The sequence below is a fragment of the Parambassis ranga genome, chromosome 21 (assembly GCF_900634625.1).
Source record: "Parambassis ranga chromosome 21, fParRan2.1, whole genome shotgun sequence".
Classification (NCBI taxonomy): Eukaryota; Metazoa; Chordata; class Actinopteri; family Ambassidae; genus Parambassis; species Parambassis ranga.
The window spans coordinates 10,261,500-10,288,010 of NC_041041.1; the positions used below are offsets into that span (position 1 = coordinate 10,261,500).

The 26,511-nt window shown below is 42.0% G+C and overlaps 1 protein-coding gene across 1 annotated transcript in view; it reads right to left on the reverse strand.

Moving 5' to 3' along the window:
• The window catches only part of igsf3 (immunoglobulin superfamily, member 3), a 65,100-nt gene extending 55,887 nt beyond the window's left edge, over positions 1 to 9,213 (reverse strand). Inside the window, exon 1 of the mRNA XM_028394342.1 lies at positions 8,285 to 9,213. Within this exon, the coding sequence (XP_028250143.1) occupies positions 8,285 to 8,324 (40 nt within the window). The 5' untranslated portion in view covers positions 8,325 to 9,213. The remainder of the gene's footprint in view (positions 1 to 8,284) is intronic.
• Positions 9,214 to 26,511: the final 17,298 nt, after the last annotated feature.

The window sequence follows — 26,511 nt, forward strand, 5'->3', positions numbered from 1 at the left end:
TGGTCGGTGGCTGAAGAAAGAACATGGTGGGAAGAGGTCTTTCCTGTTGATCCTAATGCTCACTTATGGAGAGCTTTAGCCTTTATTGCCCTCTGGAAGCATTGAGGGCATTGAGAGACTATTTTCTATCACTAGACTCACTATCACACCCTGTGGTATAAAGTGGTATTACTAGGGCTAAGCTAATTTATACATATACCTCTTTGAATTACAGTCTGTTTCTGCCTGACATCACCTCATTTGATTGACACCATTTGGAGCTAGATGCTATAGTGACAGCTGGCAGCAGTTACTGTAGGCTGATGAACAGAACCTTCTGTGCACATGGAGGTGTTTACATTAGTGGTTAAAAACTGACTATCACTTTATTCCCTTGGACATAAGGCTATTCTTCCCCCTACTGTAAAGGAAACAAAGAGGTCAGGGCAGGCAAGAGGGAAAGTGAGGCTGGTCTATTCACACCAGCCACACACACACACAGCTCCAGCACATTAAGTGCATCTGTACCCCTCCCCAAATCCATTAACTCCATGTGGACACCTGCTACCCCACTAACCTCCACTCCCCAACCCCCCACCACTCATAACCATCCTGACACCCCCCCCCCCCCATCCTCCCAACAGACACACATCCCCCACCCTGTCTGACTGACAAAGAACTGCAGCCACACATCCACTCCTAAACAAACTTTCAGCACAGATAAGGCAGCAATGAAAAAATACAAAGCTCAACACATTGTATCTCAGCTGTAACAGCAGTCACACGCTTGTGTTAATTGTTGGAAAATGAAGCGAGGCAATGAAAAACTCTCAGCTATCTTCAGTCATTATCCATCTTGGGCTTGTGTACAATTATATCCGACAGCTGTATCTACTTTATGTACAGTGGGTAGTTTTTTTTTTGTATAACTGGCAAGTTGCTATCAGTTCCCACGTCTGTGCATTAAGCTGCAGATTGGAAAAGAAACTAATTAACTATTAATTAGTCTACTTCAAACAGACTTCTTCTGCCATTGTCAGTCATTTTTGCCTCTTAGGCAGTCAAAGATGCGCACTTTTAAATTCATCCGATTATGCATCAGCAATTAGATGCAAAAAAACACACACATGCACCTCTTTGGTTTTATATTGAAGCACAAAAAAGAAGCACATTAGTGGGACATAATGGCAGAGTGAGTGAAGCTCCGCATTGTGTGTTTTTTTCTAAAAAAGTGGGGAAAAAAGTGATGCACTCTGATGTAGACATTTAATTACAAACATCTTTAAACGTGCACACCATCACTGAATGTGGATCAGCAGTGTGTGAGTGGAGAGCGGTCGCCATAGTTACAGCGCCTGGTGTGCATCCCACCAGCGTGGGTTCTGCTCGGGTGGAGGATCAAGCAGGGAGCAGGGGAGTGTAGCTTCACGGAAGGACAGCAGCTCAGAGCACTGTGGGCGCTCGGGTGTGTGTGTGTGTGTGTGTGTGGAGGAGTGAAGTGGAATCTTCTCAGCAGCCAGTCATCATGACTCCCAACACAGAATGGCAAAAGGGGAGGAGCACACAACATCTCCAGAGAAAGAGGGGTGCATTTGGTCTTTAAACAAAGCAAGGACAAGCGCTTGTAAACAGTCCAAGTTAAACTGTTAAACACACTGTAGATCCTTCCCCCGACACTGTAAGGAAGATGAAAATATCTGGTTTGGATCACACTTGAGGGCAGTTTCTAATTAGCACTCTTTGAAGAGTAGGTGGGCAGGGCAAAGCATTGTTTAGAACAGAGTGGGGGAGGGAGGTCAGGGGCTATTCACTGGGGGAGGAGGAGGAGGAGGCAGCTGGAGTACCTTTTAAAGGGTAAGAAAGAGGAAGAAGAGATACATTCAAATAAGGCAAAATAAAAAAAAGAGCAGTTTACAAACAGAATGCCTAGAAGGGTTGTTATCGCAAAACATGGCATCCAATCAGAGGTGTGAGGAGACGTGCAGGCGTGGCAAGAAGTTGTGATGACAGTCATCCAGAGAGTCAACAATCAGACACAAAGCAGACACTGCCTCTGCACCATCTCCAGCTCCAGCCACTTCCCTGATTCAGCGAGGCAGGCAGGAAGTCTCCTTCAAGATCTCCGTTTCTTTTTAGTCACTCATCTCACCATGTGAACTCGAGAGACTACAGCTCAAATCTGGGTCACAGGGGAGGATCATCATTTAAAAAAAACAGACCATGCATGAGGAGACTGATGTGATTACACATAACTAACTTTTAGGTTTTATGTATCGATGCCCTAGCAATAAAATTGAGTCCGTCTGATCTCCGGTGTCCCTTCATATCTTCATCGGTCTTTGACAGATGACTTACATCCTCTTGTTCTGGGTTACTTCTGGACTTTGTCAAGCATTAGTTTGTGTAGAAAGAGAAGAGGAAGGAGGAAATTATTTCACTTCTTTAACAGCAGGTGATGAGTTTCTGTTTAAAATGGCCTTCGGTTTGGCAACAGAAGGCCGCTGTGCTAAGTTTCCTAGATGCCTGCCAGGATTCCTTTGCTGTTAGGACACTGTCGTCCTTCAGATGAGCTCTAAACAATCACTGCACCCAGCCTTTGATGGAATGTCTGTGGGGTTCAAGAGATTTAGCAACATTTATACTGGAATCTGTGTTAATAATGACAATTTAAACCAGGATGGGGTACACAGCAGACATCTGATCAACAAGCATAAAACAAAACAGAAGGTGCACAAAGACACCGCAGCCATCATTTCTGTTTTCCTTCCACCACAACACACATTCATACAGCACTATGAGCATCTACATCTCCAGTTTTATTGCAGCACTGCTCCAGTACAGCTCCAAAATGGCACCTTGGACGTCACGGATAATAAACACACATGACTAGTAAAGAATTAAAAGTTTTTTTCCCCCCAACTTTTCACCTTTATGAGGACACAGAGAGAAAAGAGAACCTGATGACACACAGCAGCGAGACTGTAGTAAAACTGCAGCGGTAGCTGGGTGTGAGTTTCTGCAGCAGACTGTGAAGACCATATTACAGGGCAGATTACGTGCCCTGTGGATAGCAGACATGGAGCAGTGTTTGACTTGCCTCGAGGTGCACCTGATGCAAGAAATTCCACCAGCATGAAAACACGCCCATACTAGCGTCATCTAGTACCACAGCTCCACAACTAGTGGGACCTCTACTGACCTGCGGATAGCTTCTGTTTTCATTAAGCATCCCAACATTATTAAATATATTTACTGTAAACTTGTCATACAGTTTGATGATAGCTTAGCTGAGCTGAAAGTCCTGCTTCTGCTTCTCCATTGTTTGTTTTTGTCAGTTGAGCCAACGATGTTATGATATGAAAAAACAATGGCACAAAAGGCATCTTGTCATGGGTGTACACAAAGACACGGGCCTGGTGCTTATGATGCAAACAAGTGTATGTGCAACTACACAATACAGCAGGCGGAGAACATAAGGGGAGCAGCACAGCAGTCGGACAGCAAGCTGTACAGACTCGTATTTCCCCTAAGAAAGAGAAGCAAGGCCTCAGATTCTTGCGACAACAACAAAAACAACAACAGGCAAAAATAATCACTGAAAATTTTAGGATGCACACATCAGATTTTCCGTAGATGCAGAGCAGCTACACAAAGAGCTGGACAGGGAGTGAGTTATTTCATTCTGCTCACTGTCTAGACAGCACTCTTTCTCTTGTGTCAGCTGAGGCTTAAGAACACATGAAAAGCATTCCCAGTATAGTAACAGCTGACTCAAAGGTGCTCAGCAAGAGGACCACACACACAAGCCAAAATGTGTGTCATTTTTTCAGTGGGGTGGGGGGGGTTTACAGCTGTCACTCTTATTTGGGACAGAGGAGAGGCTGGGTGGACATCAGGGAGTGGCAGCACAAACTTTGAATCCCAACAAAGTTTGAAATGCCACCGCAGCGCATTGACCAGACATGACTCCAACATCCTCCTCCTCAAAGCCACTAATGTTACACAGATGTCCCCATGAGTCAATTCCATGCGGCAGGTTTCTAATTCCCTTCACTGTTAATTACTTCTAAGCATCAAATAGACAATCAAAGCTGCACTTGATTGGCTTTAAGTACCTTCTTACACAGTAAAAAAATAAATATATATATATATATACACACATACACACACAATAGTTACGCCTAAATAGAAAATGAGCTTGTAAGTGCCTTCATGTTCTTTGATTGTGCCAATTATAGTCTGTCTGCTGATAAGCACAGAGTTTGATGATGTTACTACAACTACTTCAAACTTTTCAATCAATAGCAGTGTAATGAGCCACCATCACCGGATACCATTTCAATGTCTCTTCTGACTTGAAACAAGCGATCAAAAATAGCATCAAAAATCTCACTAAAATAAGAAGATGACTGAAAAGAAATAAAAGCAGCAGCTGCACATTTTACACCGCGTCAGCTTTTTGAATTTGTCTCCCTTACGGTCCAGATAGTTCACAGCGCATTTCTGTTAGGGAAGCAAGGAAGACGCTGTACTGCTGGGCCCTTTAAAAGGTGAAAGGTAAAGCATTGTATCAAAATGGGTGCAGATCTAGTGGGTGGTAAAATATATAGTGCTTTTCTATGTACCCATCGGTGGTCAGGGCGCCTCCAATCCACCTTTCTGCGTGCACGTTTTTGCGTGTCGTGGTGGTGCAGCTGGAGGCAGATTACACCCGATGGGCAATAGCTATACAAGCTGAGCCACAGCTGCCATCCCCTCATAAGGACATATATAAAATGTGAGACATGGGCTACTGAAGACAGCATCCTAACCAAACAAGGCCTGTAGCCTTACATAACACCGAATAATACCAGAAGATGAGATAACGAGACAACATGCTTCCTTACACACCACTTACAAAGGCTGGGCGGTGCAGAGGGATGGAGGGCAGCTTTTCTAACATCAAACAGGTTGGTTGTTGGAGTAGAACTGCAACCACCTTTTTATATAAATTACACCAGCCTTCTGATAGTTGATATGTAAAACGATGATAAAATATGACAGAAAATGTCTCACTGTACCTGCAAATTCATTCATAACATGTTCAGATAGTGTGAACAACGTGGAAACAGTCCTACCAGTTGGCAGAGCTAATCCAGATGGATATATATATATATAGAACAGCAGACATAAGCTTCAAGATTTTACTGTCTGCAACGTGAAGAAGCCCTCAGACCTGCTGATGAACAGGCCCAATGGCTGCTCATCAGAACCTACAGGAGGCCGTAGGCTGCTCTCCTGTCAGCACGCTAAATGGAAACCACTGAAGCAATTCACAGTTAAACCAGCCAGCCTCGCACATTTTACACTTTCAATTTTGTTATATAAACTGGATACTTTTGGGTTGGCTCCCCATTTCAAACATACTCTCACACACACAAGCACACCCCCTCCGAGAAACAGCACACACACTGTTACACCACACCAAAGGCATGACATCTTTCTCACCATCTGTGGGGGGGAAGGAAGACATCCAGTTTGTAGAGCTAATAAACATTCATTCCTTCAGGCGACTCATTTTATATGTTTTATATCACAAACCCCGGTGCCACAAATAAAACATGCACGCGCGCTCACTCGCACCTGGTTGCAAACTCAGCAGCATAAATAACCCAGATATAAGATTTGCCTGCCAAAAAAATTGCATAAGTAGCACCTCTGGGTTTAACAATGACTGATACAGGCTCATCTAACACAGCTGTCACCCACCTTAATTCTCTTTTTTTTTCTTTTTTAATAAAAAAGTAAGTTCAAACGTGTGCGCCGGCTGACACATGGCAAATATATCAGACAGCTGATCACACACACAAGCACGTCGCACAAAAACACAGAGGCCTGCGCATGCAGACTGTGTGACAGATCGACAAACGACATGACAATGCATTCTCTAGTGATGTATCATCAATGCAAAAAAAACAATAGTTTGCTGCAGGGGAACAGAGAGACGCATCTTCATCAATGTGGGGCTATATTTTTTCCTCTTCATATTGTGATACACAATTGATCAGTATCTCAAAATCAGTCTACCTATTAAAAGGTGTTGTTTATATCAAAATGGAGGACACAGAACTACAGCTTGAAGCTGCAAAGAAGTTGATTAATATACATATGGGGACAACTAGGAGCTATAAACTTGAAAAAAATCTGACATTGCTGAATGACCATTACTCTTTTAATCTGCTTTTAGAGGAACTGCACAGATTGAGTTGAGAACTGCACAGGTTTGGTCACTGTTAAGCTGCAGGCATGCTCTTTGTTGGGTTTCCCTTACTGACCATGTTTAGTAATGTGGTCTTTAATGCCTGCCTCTTCAGTGAATCATCCCACAGGCAGGATCAAACTTCACTTCGAGATGCTCACAGCCAGCATCTTTGTTCTGTTCTGTAGTGAATCTTATGTTAGCAGCACGTGAACAAGTTCTCCAGTGCTGGATATCCCGTAGCGGCCGCCCAGAAGGGCAAAGCACAAAACCTCTCATATGAAAAATGTACTTCTTTTAGGATAAAACATCTTGTTCTTTTGTTGCAAAGTGCTATATAAGTATACCCAATACACTATTTTTTACTATCTTTTTCGACTACATCACTAATATGTATTAACACATACCAACAAAGTATTGGTCCCCCCCCGGTCACCACCTTGACTAACCGATTTTCTGTGGGAAACCCTGCAATGGCCCTCCATCCTCCTCACATCAGTGAAAGTCTGAGACACTGGAGGGGTGGCTGAATGACAATAAGGACCACAACAACAGACAGGACAGGTCTCTCGCTGCTCAGCAGTGTCTGAACTCACTACATAAAATACTTCTATCGCTCCTTCATCTTCACGGTGTTAAGATTTGAAAGTTAAACCTTTGGCCTTCACTTATAGTGACAGATTTTTATCTGGGCTGTTTCCAGGCAACTCTTTGCACAAGTAGTCCAACAAGATCTGTGGGCCAAATATGTGATTCATATCATGATGACTAGAAAAGATTGTCACATGACCTTTTAAGGCTGATGCCTTCCTGCTGACTGGAATAAATCATCTTCATGCTACTTTTAAGCTAGAGTTGTTTTTGCTTACCAACTGAAATGATCACCAGATTGTGTGTTGGAGGTCCCATGTGTCAGGCTGGAATAATCAATAATGATGACATAATATCTTAATTGAATAAACCTGTTATTTCTACCCACATAGACACACGCCCAAGTGACTAGAACTTCTTTCTTCCCACCTGAAACGCTCTCCACCGCTTCATCCTGCTTCCCATTGATTCACGATTACATAATATGAACACCCCGGTTTTTCCCAGCCTGTAACTGCCTCACCACTGCACACGGAAGAACACATCTCACATTTGCATTTGGGGAAAAACGTGTTCACTCCCTCAGTGAAAGTGGCTTCAAATGTGCCAAGAAGGCATAGACTGGTAATCCTCTTGGCCGAATAGGGGCCTCCAAGCGGGCCGACTTCCACTCCCACCCCCCACCCTACACCCGGCACCCCCCCAACACCTTCCTCCTCCTCCTTCTCTGTCCTCCGGCAGCGCTGACAGGCCACCCCGTCCAGGAACAGAAAAGCCATCTGGTGTTTGTTTGGGACAGTTCACAGGCAGGATGTACTGTGTGTGTGTGTGTGTGTGTGTGTGTGTGTGTCAGCAATAACGCCTTTATGAAGGTTTGTGTCATTCAGTGTCTGTATGTGTCTCATCAGGCTTGCATGCTTTAACTTGTGTTTGTGTGTGTTACCCAAAAAAAACTGCAGGTAAGTGACAAATGTGTGAAGGTAGTGGCTTCACCTCGAGGGATGACTGTATCAAACAGGGTTCAAGACATCTTCACACCCACACTTGGTGACTTCGTACCCATCACAGTGTGTCAGTGACGTGTGATCCAGGTGTGTGTAGCCTATAATGTGTGTGACTACATGGTGTATAATTACAAGCAATAGTAGGTTGTCTATATGATCAGCCCTTAGAGACAAGAGGTCAGAGTGTTAAGGGTTAATCTGTGACTAAAGTCCAAATATCACATTAACCTACTTCACCACACACACAGAGACACACACACAGCTGTTCCCGGGCATCTGTTATTATTGCAGTGATTATCTCTGTAGTCTACACCTGACTCACGATGACTAGTTGTTGATCTCTCGGCTGAGCAGTTGCGTTCACATGTCTCATACAGGTGTGCGGTGACAGAGAAAGGGCAAAATCTCCGCAGAGAGACAATTTACACAAGAAATGCAGTCCGGGAGCTTCTTGATTTTTTTTTGTACTTACCAAACAGCGCACAGGCAAGAAGGAGCGCACCGGTTGCCATTGTGTGTTGCTCAGCAGATTCTACTTCCAATATCCCGTTTAGATGAGGAGCTGCTCGGCTCTGACGGTGTGGTGAACCGCTGGTCCTGAATAGCAGATACGGTGTATGAATCCCCCAGCGACGATGAGAAAAAAACAAAAAAAAGCTGCCGGAGGTTGTCTTGAGTACCAAATCCTCAGCCGGTGTGGTGTCCGGCGTTTTTCCAGTGAACGACCCACCTCTCCAAGGTCCTGCAGCTTCAAACACCACCTCTGTCGCTTCCTCGCTCTCTCTCTCTCTCTCTCTCTCTCGCCTTCACCCTCACATTACCTATCTGCTTTTATCGATGACGAAGTGTGCGTATGTGCCTGGCGCCTGGGCGACCCAACCCACTCTCTCCCCCGTTTACTACGCATCCGAGACTGCGGAGGCGATTCACTCTCGCTGCCTCCTCAGTAAGAAAAAAAAAGCCCCAAAGTCCGTTCAGCGTGACTTGTGCGTATTTGGATACCTGCTCAAAGCTGAACCTGCACTGACTGTGCGCGGAGTGCAGCGAGTCCCTGATAATTTCCTCCTCTGTTTTCACTGATTGGAAGAGCAAATCACAGTCCAAGCAGGCACTGGCTCTTTCCACGGTAAATCCCGGAGACTATAATCAATCTCCCACTATCGCTCCGCAGAAAGCCCAATGGGCGGGCGCTCTAGATGGAGTAGACAAGGCATTGTGCTGTGACAACAATAGATCTCAGATCAATCAGTTCAACTCAAAATACTTCATGATTCCACCAGCAATAATACACCTGATCCACTGTGTTATCATTTAAAGGCGCTGTGCGTAAAAACACCGAAGAGCCCAACACCACTGCTTCATTACAACCCTCACTGATTTACAAAGGCTCCACGCACTCCTTTCCCCTCCCAAGGTTGTTTCCTTGTTTCCTGCTTGGCAAAGCACTTTATGGCAGTTTGAAAACTTGAACGCGTGCACCCTGCACCCACCCTCTTTAACCAGACCCCGCCCCGGCCCGGCCGTGAGAGGGTGCATGGGTGGATACTGTGGGAAGGGCCAAATTTACATGTCTAAATAATAATCAAAAAATAAAATCTAGGGCAGGCCGTTGAAGGCGTGAATGGGTTAACCGAAGTGAGGTTTAATTAATTCTCTAAAACTAACAATTTTATTCGCAGGGTAGAGTTCAACAGGGGATGATCAGCACATGAATGATCAGCACAAAATAAGTCAAACCCAGTGATGTGCATGTATAATAAGTGCATAATCATAGGCTTCTTCTTTTCATTTATTTACAGTCACCTTCTCATGCATAATTTCCCCAGCACCACTCCTGATACAGACTGATTTTTTCCCTCCCCCCACCCTGTTTTTTTCCTCCCTCCTTCCCCACCACACACACATACACACACACACACTACTGGCAATCAACATAATGAGTTGCCACTCTGCTGCAGAACTGCAGGAAATATCAGAACAAACACTTTTTTTTTCTTTCAGGACATTTCAGTTCAACTTTTTAGAACTTTCAAAATCTTCCAGTCTTTAGCTACAGATTATAGGCATCACTTTGACATAAGCACAGACTCATTGATTTTCACAATTCTAGCGCATTATTAGAAGGATCTCAAAATAGACAGGGTGAATGGGAGTTTGCAGGAAACATGAAAATAGCACAATGAGATAATAGCTCGCTGCTTTGGTGTGAAGCTGTGAAAAGAAAGCGGCTTTTTGAAAAGGATGGAAATACAGAATTCAAAAGGAAGCTCAAACTTAGTGGAACCCAAAGCTCCCTCCTGTGTAAATACATAAATAAATAAGCAGGTCTTTGCATGTAGGCCTATGTACAAAAAAGTAATTGCAATCGACCCATCTGGTGTTCTCTTTATCAGCTGGGAATTGCAAGTTCCGAACGCTGCTTGAATGCAACATGAATGCTTGTTTTTTTGGAAGCTGTAAAAATTATTTTTTTTCTCCCTCGCTCTCTCTCTCTCTTTGCTGTGGATTTGAGCTCAGATAAAACTTCCTGAACACCCGGTGAGATGGGTGTGGGCCCCGAGGCGCAGAGAGATATTTACAGAATAAACCTTACACAGTTAATGACAAGGTTTCATGCAGAAAATGTGCTTTCTTCTGTGTCATGGTATTAGCAGACAGGAGAGGCAGCTTTTAGCGTGTTTATATAGCAAAAACAAAGGCTTTAATGGCAGTCAGCACTTCTATCTGAAGCATGTGGGATACTGGCAGGTCTACCCGGGACCACTGCTGCTGAATTAACACACAGCCAAGGAGAGCTGGCTAGGTAGGCCATGTGTGTTACACCTGGTCTACATATTGCTGCGCCTAAAATTAGCTCAGTTCTCCACAGACTTTCTTATTGCACGGCCCAACTGATGGCACAGTTTGCACAGGCAGGCAGGGAGGCAGCTGTAACATTGTCTGAGACCAGCATTGTGCTACCACTGAAGATGAGATGACCTTTGACCATTCAAGCCAGTTTTGGCAACAATCCATCAATATATATATATATATATATATTTGCTTAGAGGAGGAAAAACTATAAGGCTTCAGAGGAATGTGGAGTATACTGGGTGTGAGGGATCACAATAGGTCTCCATGGAAACAGAGAAGTCTGCAATACTGTATGTGCTCTTCATAACACAGTCCATCACATATATAGGGTCTTAGATACTTGCATCCAAGACTCACTTGTTATTATAATTTGTATTTAATATTCCAGCGCTGTAAGTTAAGCCACTGTCAGCAAGGTTGCACTGGATAACCAAAGAGGCAAAGAGCAGCGAAAGAGAGAGTTTTGTTCACTGATTTCATCATACACACATTTTCATAGTATGTCCCAAAAGTATATGAATGATTTATTGAATTTCTCTGCACATTTTTCTCTAGTCTCACATGAATGTGTCAGAATTACACAGAGGATGGCACAGAGGCACAAACATACATGCCGAACCATATGCATAAAAAAAAGGCCCGGGTACAGACGCCAAGTGTCACTTTGAATTACAAAGGCAAGTTAGCACTGAGTTTGGAATACATGGAATCATACACGCTGTGTTGTCTCCTGCGGTTCATCATACGAGCATTCTCGTGCATAAATAATCTTTGAAACAAATGACAAAATTATAAATAAGTAACCAAATGTTTCTTGAGCATATTGTAGTCAAACATCCCCCCCATGTTTATTCTAGGAGAGGAGAGAGGAAATAATCCAGATGGGTGAAGATGGACAGAAGATAAACAGAGAACGGAGCAAATGTCACTGTAGCAACATCAAAATATGAGTACAACTGAGGTAAAACAGAGAACCAATTGTTTCTTTTGAGAGGGGGGGGGTTCAGCACTCAACAGCATGTTATATCCAAGACCGCCGCTCTTCTATCCAGGATTTAATGCCAAGTTTGAGTCACTGCACAGTCAATGTGTCCAATTTCTCACGCTGCACTTCACATCAGCTTGGAAGATTACACACTGCTTTGTCAGATAACCTGTCATTACGCAGACCAAAGCCCGGTGCAAGTTAAAGTTGTAATTTTGTCTTTATGTTATAAACCAAGTGTCATGCACAAAGCTGTCCAGACTACACATCAAACCTGCTGTGTATACACTCACAGGGATGTTTTTTTTTGCATTAGTCTGCTAGGAGCGCATATCACTACATTTTCCAGCAGATTAATTATTCATCATAGGAGCTTCTTAATGCAGAGTATTAATATGAAATGACTGTCAAGCAATTTCTTGGACTTCTACCTATCGCTCCTTCTCCTCTTTTCCTTCTTTGTACTTTTTTTGTCTTAAATAGATGATTGCCTGTAATTATATGAACTGGTTGGTGCATGTCTGCATTTTTTCTCTCTCTCTCTTCATCATATAGGTTTATTTTAAATCCCCCCCCTTTTGTTTTCAAATTACAGCAGCGCTGACGCTGCAACAAACACCACATGTAATTTTCATAATCATCAACTCACAGGTGGTTGCAGGAAATATCCTGTATTTATTGCATTGCAAATGATTACACCAACTAAATGTGCCAATTAAAGGCTCTTAAATGAAGTGAAGGAATACTTGAACATGGCAGTATAACAATAGGTCCTTTCACCTGGCCTGACCGTGCTTACTGTAGGTATTATTATTACACTGTGTTACACCAGGTGTTCACGTACACATGCTGTCAGCAGCAGACGGAGTTAGATACAATTAGAGCGGTCTCTGGCAGCAGCGTGGATAAAAAATCCTCCTGTGTCATGACGAAAGGACAGCTGTGTACACTCGTTCTTCACTGCAGGCGCACAACTCATTTTCTGTGATCTTCATTAAAAGTAATTTCAATGAGGTTCATGCATTTGTGTGGCGTTAATTCACTCTCTCCTCAGTTTCTGTTCGTCTGTCTTTGTCTTTCTTGATTATGTGGGTGTTACCCAACATGCAAACACAGCTGAGCATCATGCATTATTCATTTCAAGGGTACTGGTCTAACACACACACACACCTACACACACCTACACACACACACACAATAGTCTCAGGGAATAGCTCATGACTGCAAGTGCAAGTGCACCAAGGTGAACACAGAAGCACTATGAAGACTGTTCGACTTTATGCCCCAAAACACAAAGCATATTATACAACACACACACACACACACACACACACACACACACACACACACACACTTTCATCATCAGTACACACAGGTACAGGCTTGTCCCTTTTTTCACTGTTGGATAACAGCAACAAAGCAGATGCTGTCTATCAACTCCCTGGTTGCAAAACATTAGTTGCTTTTTTTTATGGTCACACTTACTGGAGCTTTTGCTTTTGTGTATACGCAGAGCAAGGTAACTCATTCACACCAAGTAAAACTGACATGACTCATGCCTGGAAGAGGAAGTATGTGGGCAATAAAGGCTTCTGGAGGAACAGCAGATTACTGAATCACATCATTATCCAAGCTGGTAACAAAAGAGGAGAGCACTGCATGACACATTTTATTCATTTCAGCTGATACATGACAGACTCATGATTAAATGTGTAATTAATACAACTTAATATAACAAATAATCACATGTATGTATGTGACATGTGGTGAGGGCAACCAGAAAGAACACATTGCATATCCTTGGGTTCTATTTAAGTGATGATAACTTTATTGATATGTTTTCCTTTGTTGTTATGTTAGCTTTGAAAAATAAGAAGAAAAGAAAAAATATTTTTAAGAATGAATAAATGATAAAAATGAAAATCTTTTTAAAGCACTGTACTTTTTGTTGTCCTTCATTAACCAGTGCCAAGTTTTCTCTGCCACCAGTGTCAATTAACTAAAAAGCTGCTCTGTTTGGTTTAACATATATGTATAATTCAGTGATTCAGTAGTTATCTGTGTTGAATATCCGGAGGCATTAGACTAATGTCATTAACCCTTGACCGCAGTCTAATTTGCAAATGGGTCATACTCATTTTATATGATCCTGAGTCAACTGTGGGGAGAAACTGTGTGTGAAAGTGGTTTACTGTAAGAAAAGGTGGGTTTAATTTGACAGAAGGGACATTAAGCAGTAATTATTTCATAACAAGCTGCCACATAATTGGTGACTGTGAAATAGAGATTACTTCTGTTTTACACAGCGTGCTTGCAGGTCAGGTTTTTTCCCCCTTTCCTCTTGCCTAGTGCTCGTCAGTGTCAGGATGGGGATGCAGCCTGTGCCAGCATTCAGCAGTGGAGGGATTTCTGTGCAGCTTTGATTTACCAGTGAAATTACCCTCGTCTCTGGCTGTGTGAGCAAACTGTGGAATCAAACATTATCTTTTCAAAATAGTTTAAAATGAACAAAACAGACCACATGGAGCTATAGCTAGCCGGAAATTGAATTACCTAAGCATAAAGACTGGATTAAGGAGAAACTGGCTGTGTCCAAAAGATTAAAAAAAAAAAAAAACATCCAAGAGCACCTCCAGAGCAGACTAACACATGATTAAATCTTAAAAACAAACAAGATATATTGTGCTAATTACTACATGTTGCTGTGCTAGCTTTTTCTCCCTGCATGTAGGTGTTATGCTAAGCTAGGCAACTTTAAGTGGAGGAGTACAAACCTGTATGATGCGTGCTCTGTCGCCTCATATTTAGCACACAAACACACGAATCAACCAACTTTGTTATAAATCTCACAATGGCCTTGTTTTGGTTGAATGTGAACAGGCAAATGCAAAGATGAATTTTGCTTGTAGCATCATAGCACAATCTCTGTGTAAAATAGCCATAAAGCAACCTCCAACCACTTTTGAGTCATGACTATATCCATAATATGCAAACTCCACCCACCCACCTGAACAGCAGGTTCATATCCAGAACATACTCGCTTCAGTCAAATGATTCACTCATACTGCGTATGAATTTAAACCTTATTGACTGTCAACATGTCAAAGGCTACTTGAAATCCGGAGGTGGAAGGAATCAGGTAATTACAAGCAAGGAGCATACAGTATTATATATTTATTTACTGACAGGTCACTGCTTTCTTTCTTTTGTTTTGTCCTTCAGCCTGACCACCTGAGAAGTTACATAAATTGCCATGAACCTGTGTTGTTAGTGTGTGTCTCTACAGCACTTGAGAAAACAATTGACATCATTGTTGACGGTGAAATCGGAGACCGATAGCTGAGAGCGCCACAGCTTTCTGGACACAAGTATTAAATCCTGTTAAAGGTCACATTGAAGTATTGATGACAGTGACACACAGCAAGTCAATACATTGTAATAATGTAAGCAGTGAGTGGGCAATGTAGTCTGTCTGCCTGTCTGTCTGTCTGTCCTCATCTATTTTAATGTATATCAGGTAAATCTGTGCACTGATACCTAATCAGACCAGTCGGGTGGGAATTGGCAGTGTGCAGATAAAGCATCATGGGGCTCTTGTGTTTGTTGTTTGGCAGTGGTAAAGCCCAGGGCTTCTTAAATGGTCAGGTCAGTTCAATCTTATCAGTGCTGCCTGCCAAGCAGAAGAAACACGAGCTGCCTGCCCACCTTGGGCTGAGTCATGCACTTCACTCTCTTAAGCAAACACACTTGCATATTTATCTGCGTGGACACACACACACGCACACACAGAGTTCAGGATGCACATACAGTAGGCTATATCTGGCATGAAAAAAGGGAGCCTATCTCGTGCTATCAGTTCCATGCAAGCCCTTGGATGCCTTTGAGCCTGTTCTCTTTGATTTAATCTCTCCAGCATTGATTAGTCACGTTCATATGTTCTTTTCATGTCCTTCAACACTACAACAACGGAGGGACATTATAAGATAAACACTGATGTGCCGAGGGGGAGAAAACAAAGCGTGCGCACTTACAGGCTCATAACATACAACACTTGGCATTCTTGACATTCTTATTTTACAGCATAACACCAGAAATAAGAGCACTGTGGCCGTTTATTGACTTGTTAGTTCAACCTTTGGCACTAAGAGTTTTGAGCGAGAGCAGAAAAATATTTTATCATATTAATTTAATAGAATATTTAACATGAGCAGCACAAAAACATTTCGGGGGATACGAGTTCAAGGACTTGTTAATGCTTCAGGAAGTTCAGGGAATTAATTAATGAGATTGTTGTTGAAAGATCTGGCTTGAACTGCTCATCTGATTAGCATTAGCAGCAACACGATTCAAAACAATCAGGCATGGAGGAAGGCTTGCTGAAATCTGGCGAGGTATACTGATTGTAGGTTGACTTGTTGTTAGGCATGGCACCTCCATAGTTTTTCTACCATGTGACTAATTAATGTAATTTCACCCCCTGACTGAACTGAAGAGTTTGTTTTTTGAGGATTTTAATGGAATGCCACTAAAACACCAGTGATGAAACTAAACATTTGCAGCCTTATATTTAAGAACTGAGCATCTTCCAGCACAAGGCAAGTCCGTCTGTCTGAATGATTCTAAATTCCTGCCGTGTTGTCTGCTATAATAGAATAGAGTCCAAGGTTTTAAGCAGTCCTTGGAGACCAGGATAGACAGAAACATTGGAGAGAACTGCTATAGTTTGTTTTTTCCAAGCATGGACCCCGGTGTGGAATCTTCTTCTTAAGGCCACTGACTCAAGACAAACCTTTTAGATGGCTTAGCTTATCCATCAGACTGTCATGCAGGTTGTTTGTTGGAATATCTGTGTTGTAAATGCTAGCTCCGGTTGCTCTGATGTCTTCTGTCTTGTCTTAAATCTCTATAAGAATTCTGTACTTGCATGCATGTGGATGCAGTACACATAAAGCAAAGATGATGGTGCAGCCCAAGTGTCTGAATCCAGGACTTATACTCCCTCACTCCCTGAGGACTCCGTATCTCTGCTCCTTTTTGGTCCACATTCTTCTGAGTGCACGTTCGAGTGCGAGAAGGAGAGGGTGAGGGATTTAGTTTTCCTCCTTTTGAACCAGGCAGGGCTGTTAGCAAAAGCGTTTTAATTGATTCTGAAGTAGTAGCTGTTGGGAATGCCTCTCACCGTTAAAAACATGCTTGACACACAGAAATCAAAACAACCTATTACCACATCAAAGGGACAACCACCCTCTTGCCATTTGTGTGAACTCAGAAGCCAATTTTGATGACACAGAGCATTTAGGGAAAAAAAGTTAATATACAAACTTGCCTTTAGCAGTGTTGTAGGGTCATCTTATTGAGAATGCTCATCATATCCAGCAGCTGCTGCTGTTTTATCATTAGTGTGCAGAGAGGCTATAGCAGAATGCAGAGTGAAAACCAAACAAAATGTATGAATGGGTTTTTTTTAATCCTGCGAGGTGTTTATCTGAGTGACACGTCGCTCACTGTACAGGTTCAGTCATGTGTCGTCTGCAGCCCTGATATCAGACAGTCTCCAGCGCAGCATGAGGCTCAGCCCAGGGATAAAGAAGCTGCTTACCAACAGAACTACCAATTACTGCACACTGCATCGTGATGCCTAATGGGCCTGCTGTGGCAGAGAGATGCTCAGAATGAAAGGCTTGTGAGTTCCCTTACAGCAAAAAACCTGCATTTCAGCCCTCAGCAGCTTGTTTAAAGACCACTAGCAGGATAGTCTGAAGCATCTGATGCTGACACAAAGTCATGAGAAAGCTGTATCAATGTATGGCTTTATGTTCGGCTCAAATACAGCCCTAAATATACTGGTTATGGTTCATTTTAAGGACAGCACATGCAGCTATGTGACCGTAAACAAGGATTTAAACTCATATGAGCTTTACATTTTCACCCCGAACAGCAAGGCTTTAAGCATGACAAACACGCTATGGGGTTACATCTCCTGCTCGAGAGGCATGAGCCTTTCATGTTAGCTGTGTCAGTTATCTTTGAGCTAAACAGCATTTAAACCTAAGAAAATATTGATGTTGTTCAGGTATTTAAAATCATTTGACAGCATGCCTAGGAAGGCTAGCCAATAGTCTCCATGTTCAGTTGCATTTAGTCTGGTGAAAACAGCCGAGAACACGATACCTCAGGGATCTGAATCTCTAAAGAGTAAAAACTTTCTTTACAAACTGTCATTCAGTAGAAAACTGCTTCTGAGACACTATGTATGGGTGAAAGCTGCTCCACTCTTGGCCATAGACCCATCAATCTGTAAGAAATTCACATGCATTTACATCTTTGATTGCAGTTTGGCTGGAGGTGCAAACTGAATCCAACAATTTTCTGCCTTGTGTGAATCACTTTGGATTATTTCTTAAAAGGCGAGGTAAAGTTGGGCTTTTTCTCAAATATTTGATTTTTTTTATGTAATATTGGATCAATTGTTCAAACAGAAAACTCACTCTTTGGTGGAGCTGGGACTTTACAGACTCTGACTGCACAAAAAAGAAGCTAAAGCTGCAAAATAAATGTTACTGCTACACCTCTATTGCATAAAACAGACTCCCTAATGGTGAATTTAAAAAAAAATGACATTTGCATCCAATTGCATCCAAATCCATAGTATGTATTTTTTTCACTAACTCCATCATCATCACTTTTGGCTGTTTGCATATGCTCTAGACCAAAGAAAAAAAAGATGTATCTACATGTGGACTTGGACCAGACCATCTCTCTGCCCTGAAGGCTTACCGTGTCACAGTGCAAGACCCTCACTGTGAGTGACAGGCCTGCCGGACTTGGTGTCACATCAAGCAGCTGCTCAGAAAAGAGGGAGAAGCTGCCTGAGTGAGAGTGAAAGAGGCAGGGACAGACACACTAAACTGTACTTATACCTGATTTTGACCTATGTGTCATGATAGGACAGTAAAGGTGTCACAGAAAATTCAATAATAAGGGTGTTCAGATATAATAGATGTTAATGTCAGTCATATCTGGTTCATTAACTTTATGAAAACATATCTTTTCCACGTTTACTCTTAATATTCTCAAGGATTGGTTACCATGGTAGCCACAGGATGATTTAAAAGGGGGAGGGGTGGTAATCACATTTTCTCGATTGAAGTGATTATTAAATATCAATATACCACAGTGTATATTTGCTATAGGGAATAACAGATTGCAGTATTTGTGCAGTTTGCAAGTAAGAAGTACAATAGTGCATTGATTTAATGAAATGAGCCATAAGGGAGTACATAGTATTTCACATATCTGAGTGTGGTTGCCAATATATACAAATATAAGTACTATGAAAGCACCAGGCTCTTAGCAGAACTGTACAGTGTTTGTCAGCTAATTAGCGACATGAGTTAGTGCTACAGCAGGCGGGAGAGCTCCTCACATGCAGAGAAGGGCTGATGGGAGCTGATGGGTGCAGCAGAGCGTCGTTGCTGGTGACTTGAGGAAGGGAGGGAGGAGTGGTGGTGAGCGGTGAGGGGAGAGATACAGCGTCTAAAACTACTGCTAATGAAGACATCAGCTCACAAGCATAGCCATCTTAGTCACAGGCGAGGCAGCCGTCAAAACTGGCATTACGGCGTGAATAAATTGCTCAGACAGCGCAGATGAATCGTCTGAGGTACACATGCCAGCGAAGAGAACAAAAACATGTGCCTGTGAACACACAATTATCTCCCTCCAGTAAGGGGTGGTGGTGTCCTGATGGCACGGAACAGCTAGTCAAATGTGCAGAACTGAACCAGAAGAAAACAGCAAATACAAGCAGATTGGCTCTGTTTGTCTGATGGAGCTGTCAGATTTGAGATTTGCGCTGATCTGTGTCATCTTAAGTAATTTCCTGAATCATTTCAGTATGCAGGCAAATAAAGTACGGTAATCCAGCAAGGCTGGAGGAGAAGGGTGTAAGAAGAAAAGGCAACTAACTTTTCTTTTTTAATTTCTGCTCCTTTTGTGCTTATACTACCATGATAATTTAAATTGCTGGAACTAGAACACAGAGTATGTCGCTTTATGTGTTTAACAGTGGTGTAGGTGTACATAATGTAATAAAAGGTATCATAATAAAAACCTGACAAGGCTACAGAGAACAGAGATGTATTAGGTTGCACTGAGGTTGGAAGTCAGGTTTTATTCAGTTCAGTTCTTTGAGTGATTAAAGAGAAAGTTTGAAGTCTGTAACTTACAGTGACATTTCTCTTTTAGTTCATTGAAAATTAAAAGTCAGCACTGTCTAAAAATGGACAACACTGATTCTTTTTATGGCCACAAGGCTCTTGGCTCTTTCCTAACATTTTGACAAAGATGACGATGTCATCCATACTTTCTGGAGGTCCAAGACAATGAAGTCTATGAAGGAGGATCCATGCACAAAATGTAGGAGGCTATGTAGGCTATGTTAAATATATCTGGAAGGTTTTCCGACATTGACTCCTTCAACCTTAGGCTACTAACATATCAATCATCCCTTGTGATTAAATACAAGCAGACAGGTTTCAAATACCGGTGGAGATGGGCAGACAGAGAATACAGGGTTTGATGGTGGATTTTCTAAGTAGCTAGCAGCAAAACTCCAGCAGCAATCTCATTCCTCTCTCAAAATCTGTAACAAGAAGTTGCAGACAAAGTCAAACTAACCATGACATTTCTCTCCTCGCAACCTTTCAGGAAAATGTTTTGGACCCCAGAGACTGAAAGCCTGAAAGTGCCAGAGGCTGATGTATTGTCTGATTAGAAGCTAGGATGGCCTCTGCTGATAGAGTTCGTCGATAGCTGAATATTTGCTGGGCTCACTCAGAGATACCAGCGGACGTATGTTTTGGGAGCAGCTGACATTTTTCCTCTGCTCTCATCCCTTCAGTGAAGAGGCCCCTCTTTCTCTGCAGCAGCTTTGTCAGGATCAAACTCTGATAACATCAAACTGTACACACTCAGTGTTAAACCAGCTTAACTGTTTTCCCACTTTTCACTCAGGAAAGTTCAAAACAACAGGCACTGCTGTGCTAAATTAATAAGGTCCTGCTGTTGATGACATATATGTCTGAGGATTAGGGCCACTGTAACATTTAGTTAACGGGAATCTAAGATTAAGATTACATCAGAATTTTAAATGATATTCTGAAGACATTTTTATAGAAAAAAATCAGAACTCAACTTTTTTTTTGGTAGCCCAAATCCTACTGTACATGCAGTGAAGGGTGATCAATACATTTTTGGCCCAAGGCAGAAGGAATTATAAAAAACATGCAGCACATTTATTTTTCATCTTAATCCCTACATTTAGTCCTGCTGTTATGTAAAAAGATCCCTTCTTTGTGAAGGGCTGGCTGAACCTCCAGATGGTGGTCCTGGTGTATTATTGCACTACTTTTTATATCACTTCTGTGTTAATATTGTTGTTTTAGTCTCTAAACATGTGGTCATGAGCACTCTGATACTGATGTGTATGACTCTTAGCTGTTGGCTGCATTTGTGTGTATAGTAACAGGTTTTCCCTGCCCCTTGTTGAGGTAAGCGTTATTTGACTAAAGTTTGCAAGATGTTTAACCAGTTTATGTGTGTGTTTTAGGAGATGATGAGATCTGACCTCTGATCTGATCAACACACGTGTTTGAATGACTTTACCTGTCCTATAGCCAGATGTCTGGAGCACCAGGTTCCATTTTGGTTTGATTTTTTTATTATTTTATGGTGTTACCAAAATCAAAATATGAGTTTGTAGAATCTGCCCATATGCAAATTTGCAAGTATTCAGATGCTCTTTTTTCTTTGCCCTATCTCCCCTATGACAAGAGACAGAGCAAAGAGGAGATGAGAATGCTAAATAAGAAAAGAAGATACACCATTACACAAATCACAGACCTATCCACTGCTATGTAGAAGAATAAACACCCAGAAAATGATCAGAGTAGGCACATAGGTTATAATGGCATGTATAGCAGCATGATTTAACATTACAGTATCCACACCAACTGAATGACTCTTGCAGCCAAAGAGAAGACCACAGAGCAGAGGACACCATGAACACCATCCCCGATTCTTGAATGATTGTACCAAAAAGTCATAGGACAAGGACAGAGCGGCCTCGAACAACTTGTTTATTCTCTATAGAATTTATCTCCCATACAACACAACTTTTTTTTAAACAGGATGAACTCCAATACTTAATATATTGTATAACGCTTACATAACGTCATTACAATTAAAAGGGACACAGTGCAGCGGTCCATACGTTGACATGAGTCAAGGATGGCCACATCTTTTATATACATTCTATAGCTGGATTACATGTGCATGTTAGGAGAGCTGTCTGTTGTTTCCATCCAGGATTCAGCTGTATGTGATCACATATTATTGTCATTGATATTGTCTACTCTAAATCCAACTCTTTTATGAATAATTCCAGTGTGAATGCTAGCAGATAACAATCAGGAGTATCTGCAAGGCTTGCACCATTGGAAGTCAACACAGGCCCCTGCAGTCCCAGCCAGAGAGAAGCACAGACAGACTGAGTGTTATCATCAATTTATCAGCTCTGGAAAGCATGTTGCATTTAATCCCACAACGACAAAATCTATTTCTTGTTTTTCAATAGAAGCGTCTTTGCTGTCTTATTAAGTGGAGTGATCTGTGGAGAGCAGGCTTGATGGAGCGACAAGGGGGAAACATGTTCAATCTAAAGTTAGTTAAGATTCATTGTTTTATTCATGCACCAAATAGATATATAAAGAAATAAATAAGCCAATAAAAAAAGCACTGACTGATATCATTTTGAAGCACAGTGCAGTTATAATGAACTAATCTGAATCTGAACTAATCATCTTTTTTTTTGTAATATGTCAGAGGAGTTGAAGCACATTGCAAACATGATTAAAGGTTGTGTTGACAGCATTTGTACATATACATGCAGACAGGCAAGCGCACAAACATGAAAGGACTTGTGCATGCATACTGGTAAGTTACATTATCATAACAGGCGCACAGATAAAGCAGCTTTGGAGTATTGATTCATGCAGTTCCAGTATGTGAGAGTACAGCTGTGAAAAGGGGGAAAAAAAGTAAGCTCTAAGTTTGTCGAGAGCTCCCTTGACAGGGAGCAGAACAGGCTATTACTTCATATTGCACCATTTAAGCTGTTTTTATTTTGGACTCTCCAGCTTCTTCTACCAGCCGGTGTGGTCTCCTGGGTAACAATCAGGCCTAAACAAGAAAAGGCAGACAGCTCCTAACAGTTTAGAGAGTTGTATGTAGTTTGTGCGCTCTGGTGGGGTTGCATAAATGAGGTAATTTTCTGTGCGTTCGTGTGAGGAGGCTTGTCACTCACACTTTCTCAAACACAGCTATTTTAGATGACAGTGTGCAGTCTGAGGTGCCATCACACCTTTAGCGACATAATGTTGACTTCCAGCCTTCGCACCTTTACATCTCTATCCAACATTGCAACACACACACACATATATATATATATATATATATATAAACCTCCCTTCTTGCCAATGTACAGACACACACCTGTTCACAGAGGCAGGTTTTCCAACAGACAAGGCCAATTCGGGGCCTCTGAGGGCCGAAAAAAATTGAACTACAGCAGTGGCATAATCTGACATTGGTGTCAGATCATATCATAATAGTGATGAATGCTGTAAAGACGTTAGAATCGCCACTGCTTGAAAGAAAGTTTTAAAGTGTAAGAATGAGAACAATGAGATGAGGAGCACTTAAACTCCCCCTCTCCTATGGCATGATGATGACGCTGTATGCCTGTCATTTTGAATAACAATAGCTCCCTCTGGTGCTGAGACAGACCGACCGACAGACAGACAGAGAAGCAGAGAGAGAGAGAGTGAGAGAGAGGGAAAAAGTAAAACCTTGTAGCTCTCGGTTCACACTAAGAACAGAAGGCGGTTCTGTCAGGCTGTGTCCTCTCCTTGTGAGAAAAGGGAATATCAAAGACAAGGCAGAGCCATGAGGGAGTCAAGAAGAGTCGAGGGTATAAGCAAAGAGATTCAGTGAGCGGAGGTGAGACGATTCAGCCGCTTCACAGAAGACTTTTAGATTTGAGGAGAGGCGTTACGTAATTCTTGCAGATGGCAGTTGGAGTGTTTCTCTCCCCTCATGTTATATCCCTAGCTCTGCCAGGGCTCATTATCCTCCTGTTCAAGAGGATGTTTAGAGCTAACTTTGATCACTAGTGTTTGGGTGTACATATTCTAGGTATGACAATTAAGTATAAACATACACCGCTGCAATATGGATGTGTCCTCCTTACACAAAGCTGCTATAGTGTAAACTCTCCATTCATTTCAATCATTTCAACTTCAGCTGAATTCTGGCATCTGAATCTGTTAGTTGCAGGGCCTGGGCATCCCTTATTGGTTATTGATACATCCTCTGAAGTATAGGCACTAGATGTATAGTCAGAAGGTCAGAGTTTCTCCTTTTGACACCATAAGCCACAGACGTAAGGGTGGACACCAAAGAATCTCCACATGGGGGAGCTCAAGGGAAAAGAAGATGAAACATAAGTGAAAATGTGAATGTGATGTTGGTGGCTTTGTGCCATTTAGGTGTGTAAACCAGACAGACAGCATGATACAACAATACACACACCTTAACGAAACGCACCCATTATTCTTGAAGTTACTTTTACTTTTGGTGAGGAGTCTTTCACTTTCATTGCTAAAGTTACATTACTGATTTGCATTAATAAAAGATGTGTTCTTTAGTTCCAGAGAAATGGCCAAATTATCCCTTCCTGACACACAGGGGGGCAGCGCATCAAGCCGCTGCCCGCTCAGATCTGGAATGAGACCACAGCGACAGATAACCAGCTGAAAGAATCCACCAGCTACACGCAGGCAAACACCCGTGGGTCTTAGGAAAGAGGAGGATTGTAATCACAGCATTGGAAATCTCACTTGCCACTGCATGCAGCAGCACTGCTGTCAAAACATAAACTGATGATACAACTGTTTAATGCATTACCCCTCAGAGACGTTATTAAAGAGCATGATGAGGGAGCTCCAGCAGGGCCGCTGTTGTAGACGATGCTACATTTAGTCTGCGCAGACACAAGCATTGATTTGCCTCCCAAATTCAATGTTTCTTTGTTTGATCTGACAAGGCATTGCCATGGAAACACAAGGGAGCAGAATTACAGTAAAGTTAAGAGGGAAGCTGTGAGAGGGAGCCAGTCCACCAGACTGTGAAGGGCTGCTATAATTCAAGACCAAAGGCAGCACTGCATCATCTCTCCTGGGCTGAGAGGACTGCAGCTTGCCTCGTAGTTCTCCTCTGTGTACTTTTAGTCTCTCACATCTGTCAGAAAAGCACTGAAGGTTTTACCTTAAGTTGTACATAACTCATATACAGTCATCAGACAAGAGCTTTTCTCTGTATGGGAGTGATCTGTTGTCTATGCCCGTTTCCTTAAAAGTAAAAGCAAGAGCAAGAGGCGGATTTTATTCCAGTCTCTTACACAGATGGGGTGTTAAACATTGATAGGGCTGGTGTCTCTGAAAGAGGGTGAGTCAGAGAGAGAGCGAGAGAGAGAGAGAGAGAGAGAGAGAAACTACTTTCTTCCAAATTGAGTTTTTGTTTACTTTACAGGACTGCAGCCCAGGCATAGTCACCCAGTATCAATAATAATGATTAATTATTTATTCTATTTAGAATCCGATCTGATGACTCTGGTCAGGCCTGACTAAACAGGATGTAAAAGTCAGTAGATATCTGTTTCATTTCAAATCTAACAAGCTTAACTGAAGCCATGGCAATAAAAAGAGGTTTGATCTCAGCTTCTGAGGGAACGATGCTGTCAGAGCTTTACCAGCTTTAACCTCGCAACAAAGACATTAATGTGCTATTTGACAAAATGTCTGCTGTGGTGAAATCTGCTGGATGTACCCACTTTGTTTTGTGTGCTGGAAGACTGAATATCTCTACTACCATTACACTCTCTTTGTTAGGTTTTACAGTTCAAATAGGACCCAAATGCAGACTCACAGAAACCAGGAATGTCCAACAAAAAGAGAGAGATACAACTAAAGACACAAGAGGAAGTAAAACACAAGCAAAGCAAGACTTTCAAAATAAAACAGGAAACATAACCAATACCCAGGAAAAATACAATTACACTATAATAACCAACTGAACAAGTGATCATGACAGTCTTCTTCTAAGGAGCCAAAAAAGTTCATCACTGATGAGGTACCCTCTGTGTGTTTCACTCAAATAAGACTTCTACTAAATAGGGTTTAAATATCAGGTCAAAGTTTAAAAAGCAGGCCAATAGAGCACACAAGCCAAACCACAGACATAAGCCACCTAGAATCAGCCAGCTACTTCTTGTGTTTTTATTTTCTTGCTACTTGCTCTATGTTTTTATACCACCACCGATTCTCTCCCTATGTCTGACCATTGCTCTGAGCTAACATCTTCAGCATGTTGGTGAATTAGTGTGTCTCAAGCAGCAGACCTGCTTAACAAATAAGCAGATATTTGGGTCCAGCTTTTCTCCTTCAACAGGAGTTAGTATGTTGTAGCTATAGCTAACAAGATGCACTTGCATCTACTTTTGTGTGTGTGTGTGTATTTATGTGTGTGTACACAGAGTCACTGAAGCATTCTGACACACATTTCCAAGCCTCATCTGGGTGAAACTATCCAGAATTGTAGTAAATTAGAAATGTACTCTTCATTAAACAATATTCAAGCCTTATGAAGACAATTAATCACAACAAAAAATAATCATGTCTGGATCAATTGATGTAAACTAACACAACACTTGTGTGTTCTGAGGACAAACTGTCTGTACAAAT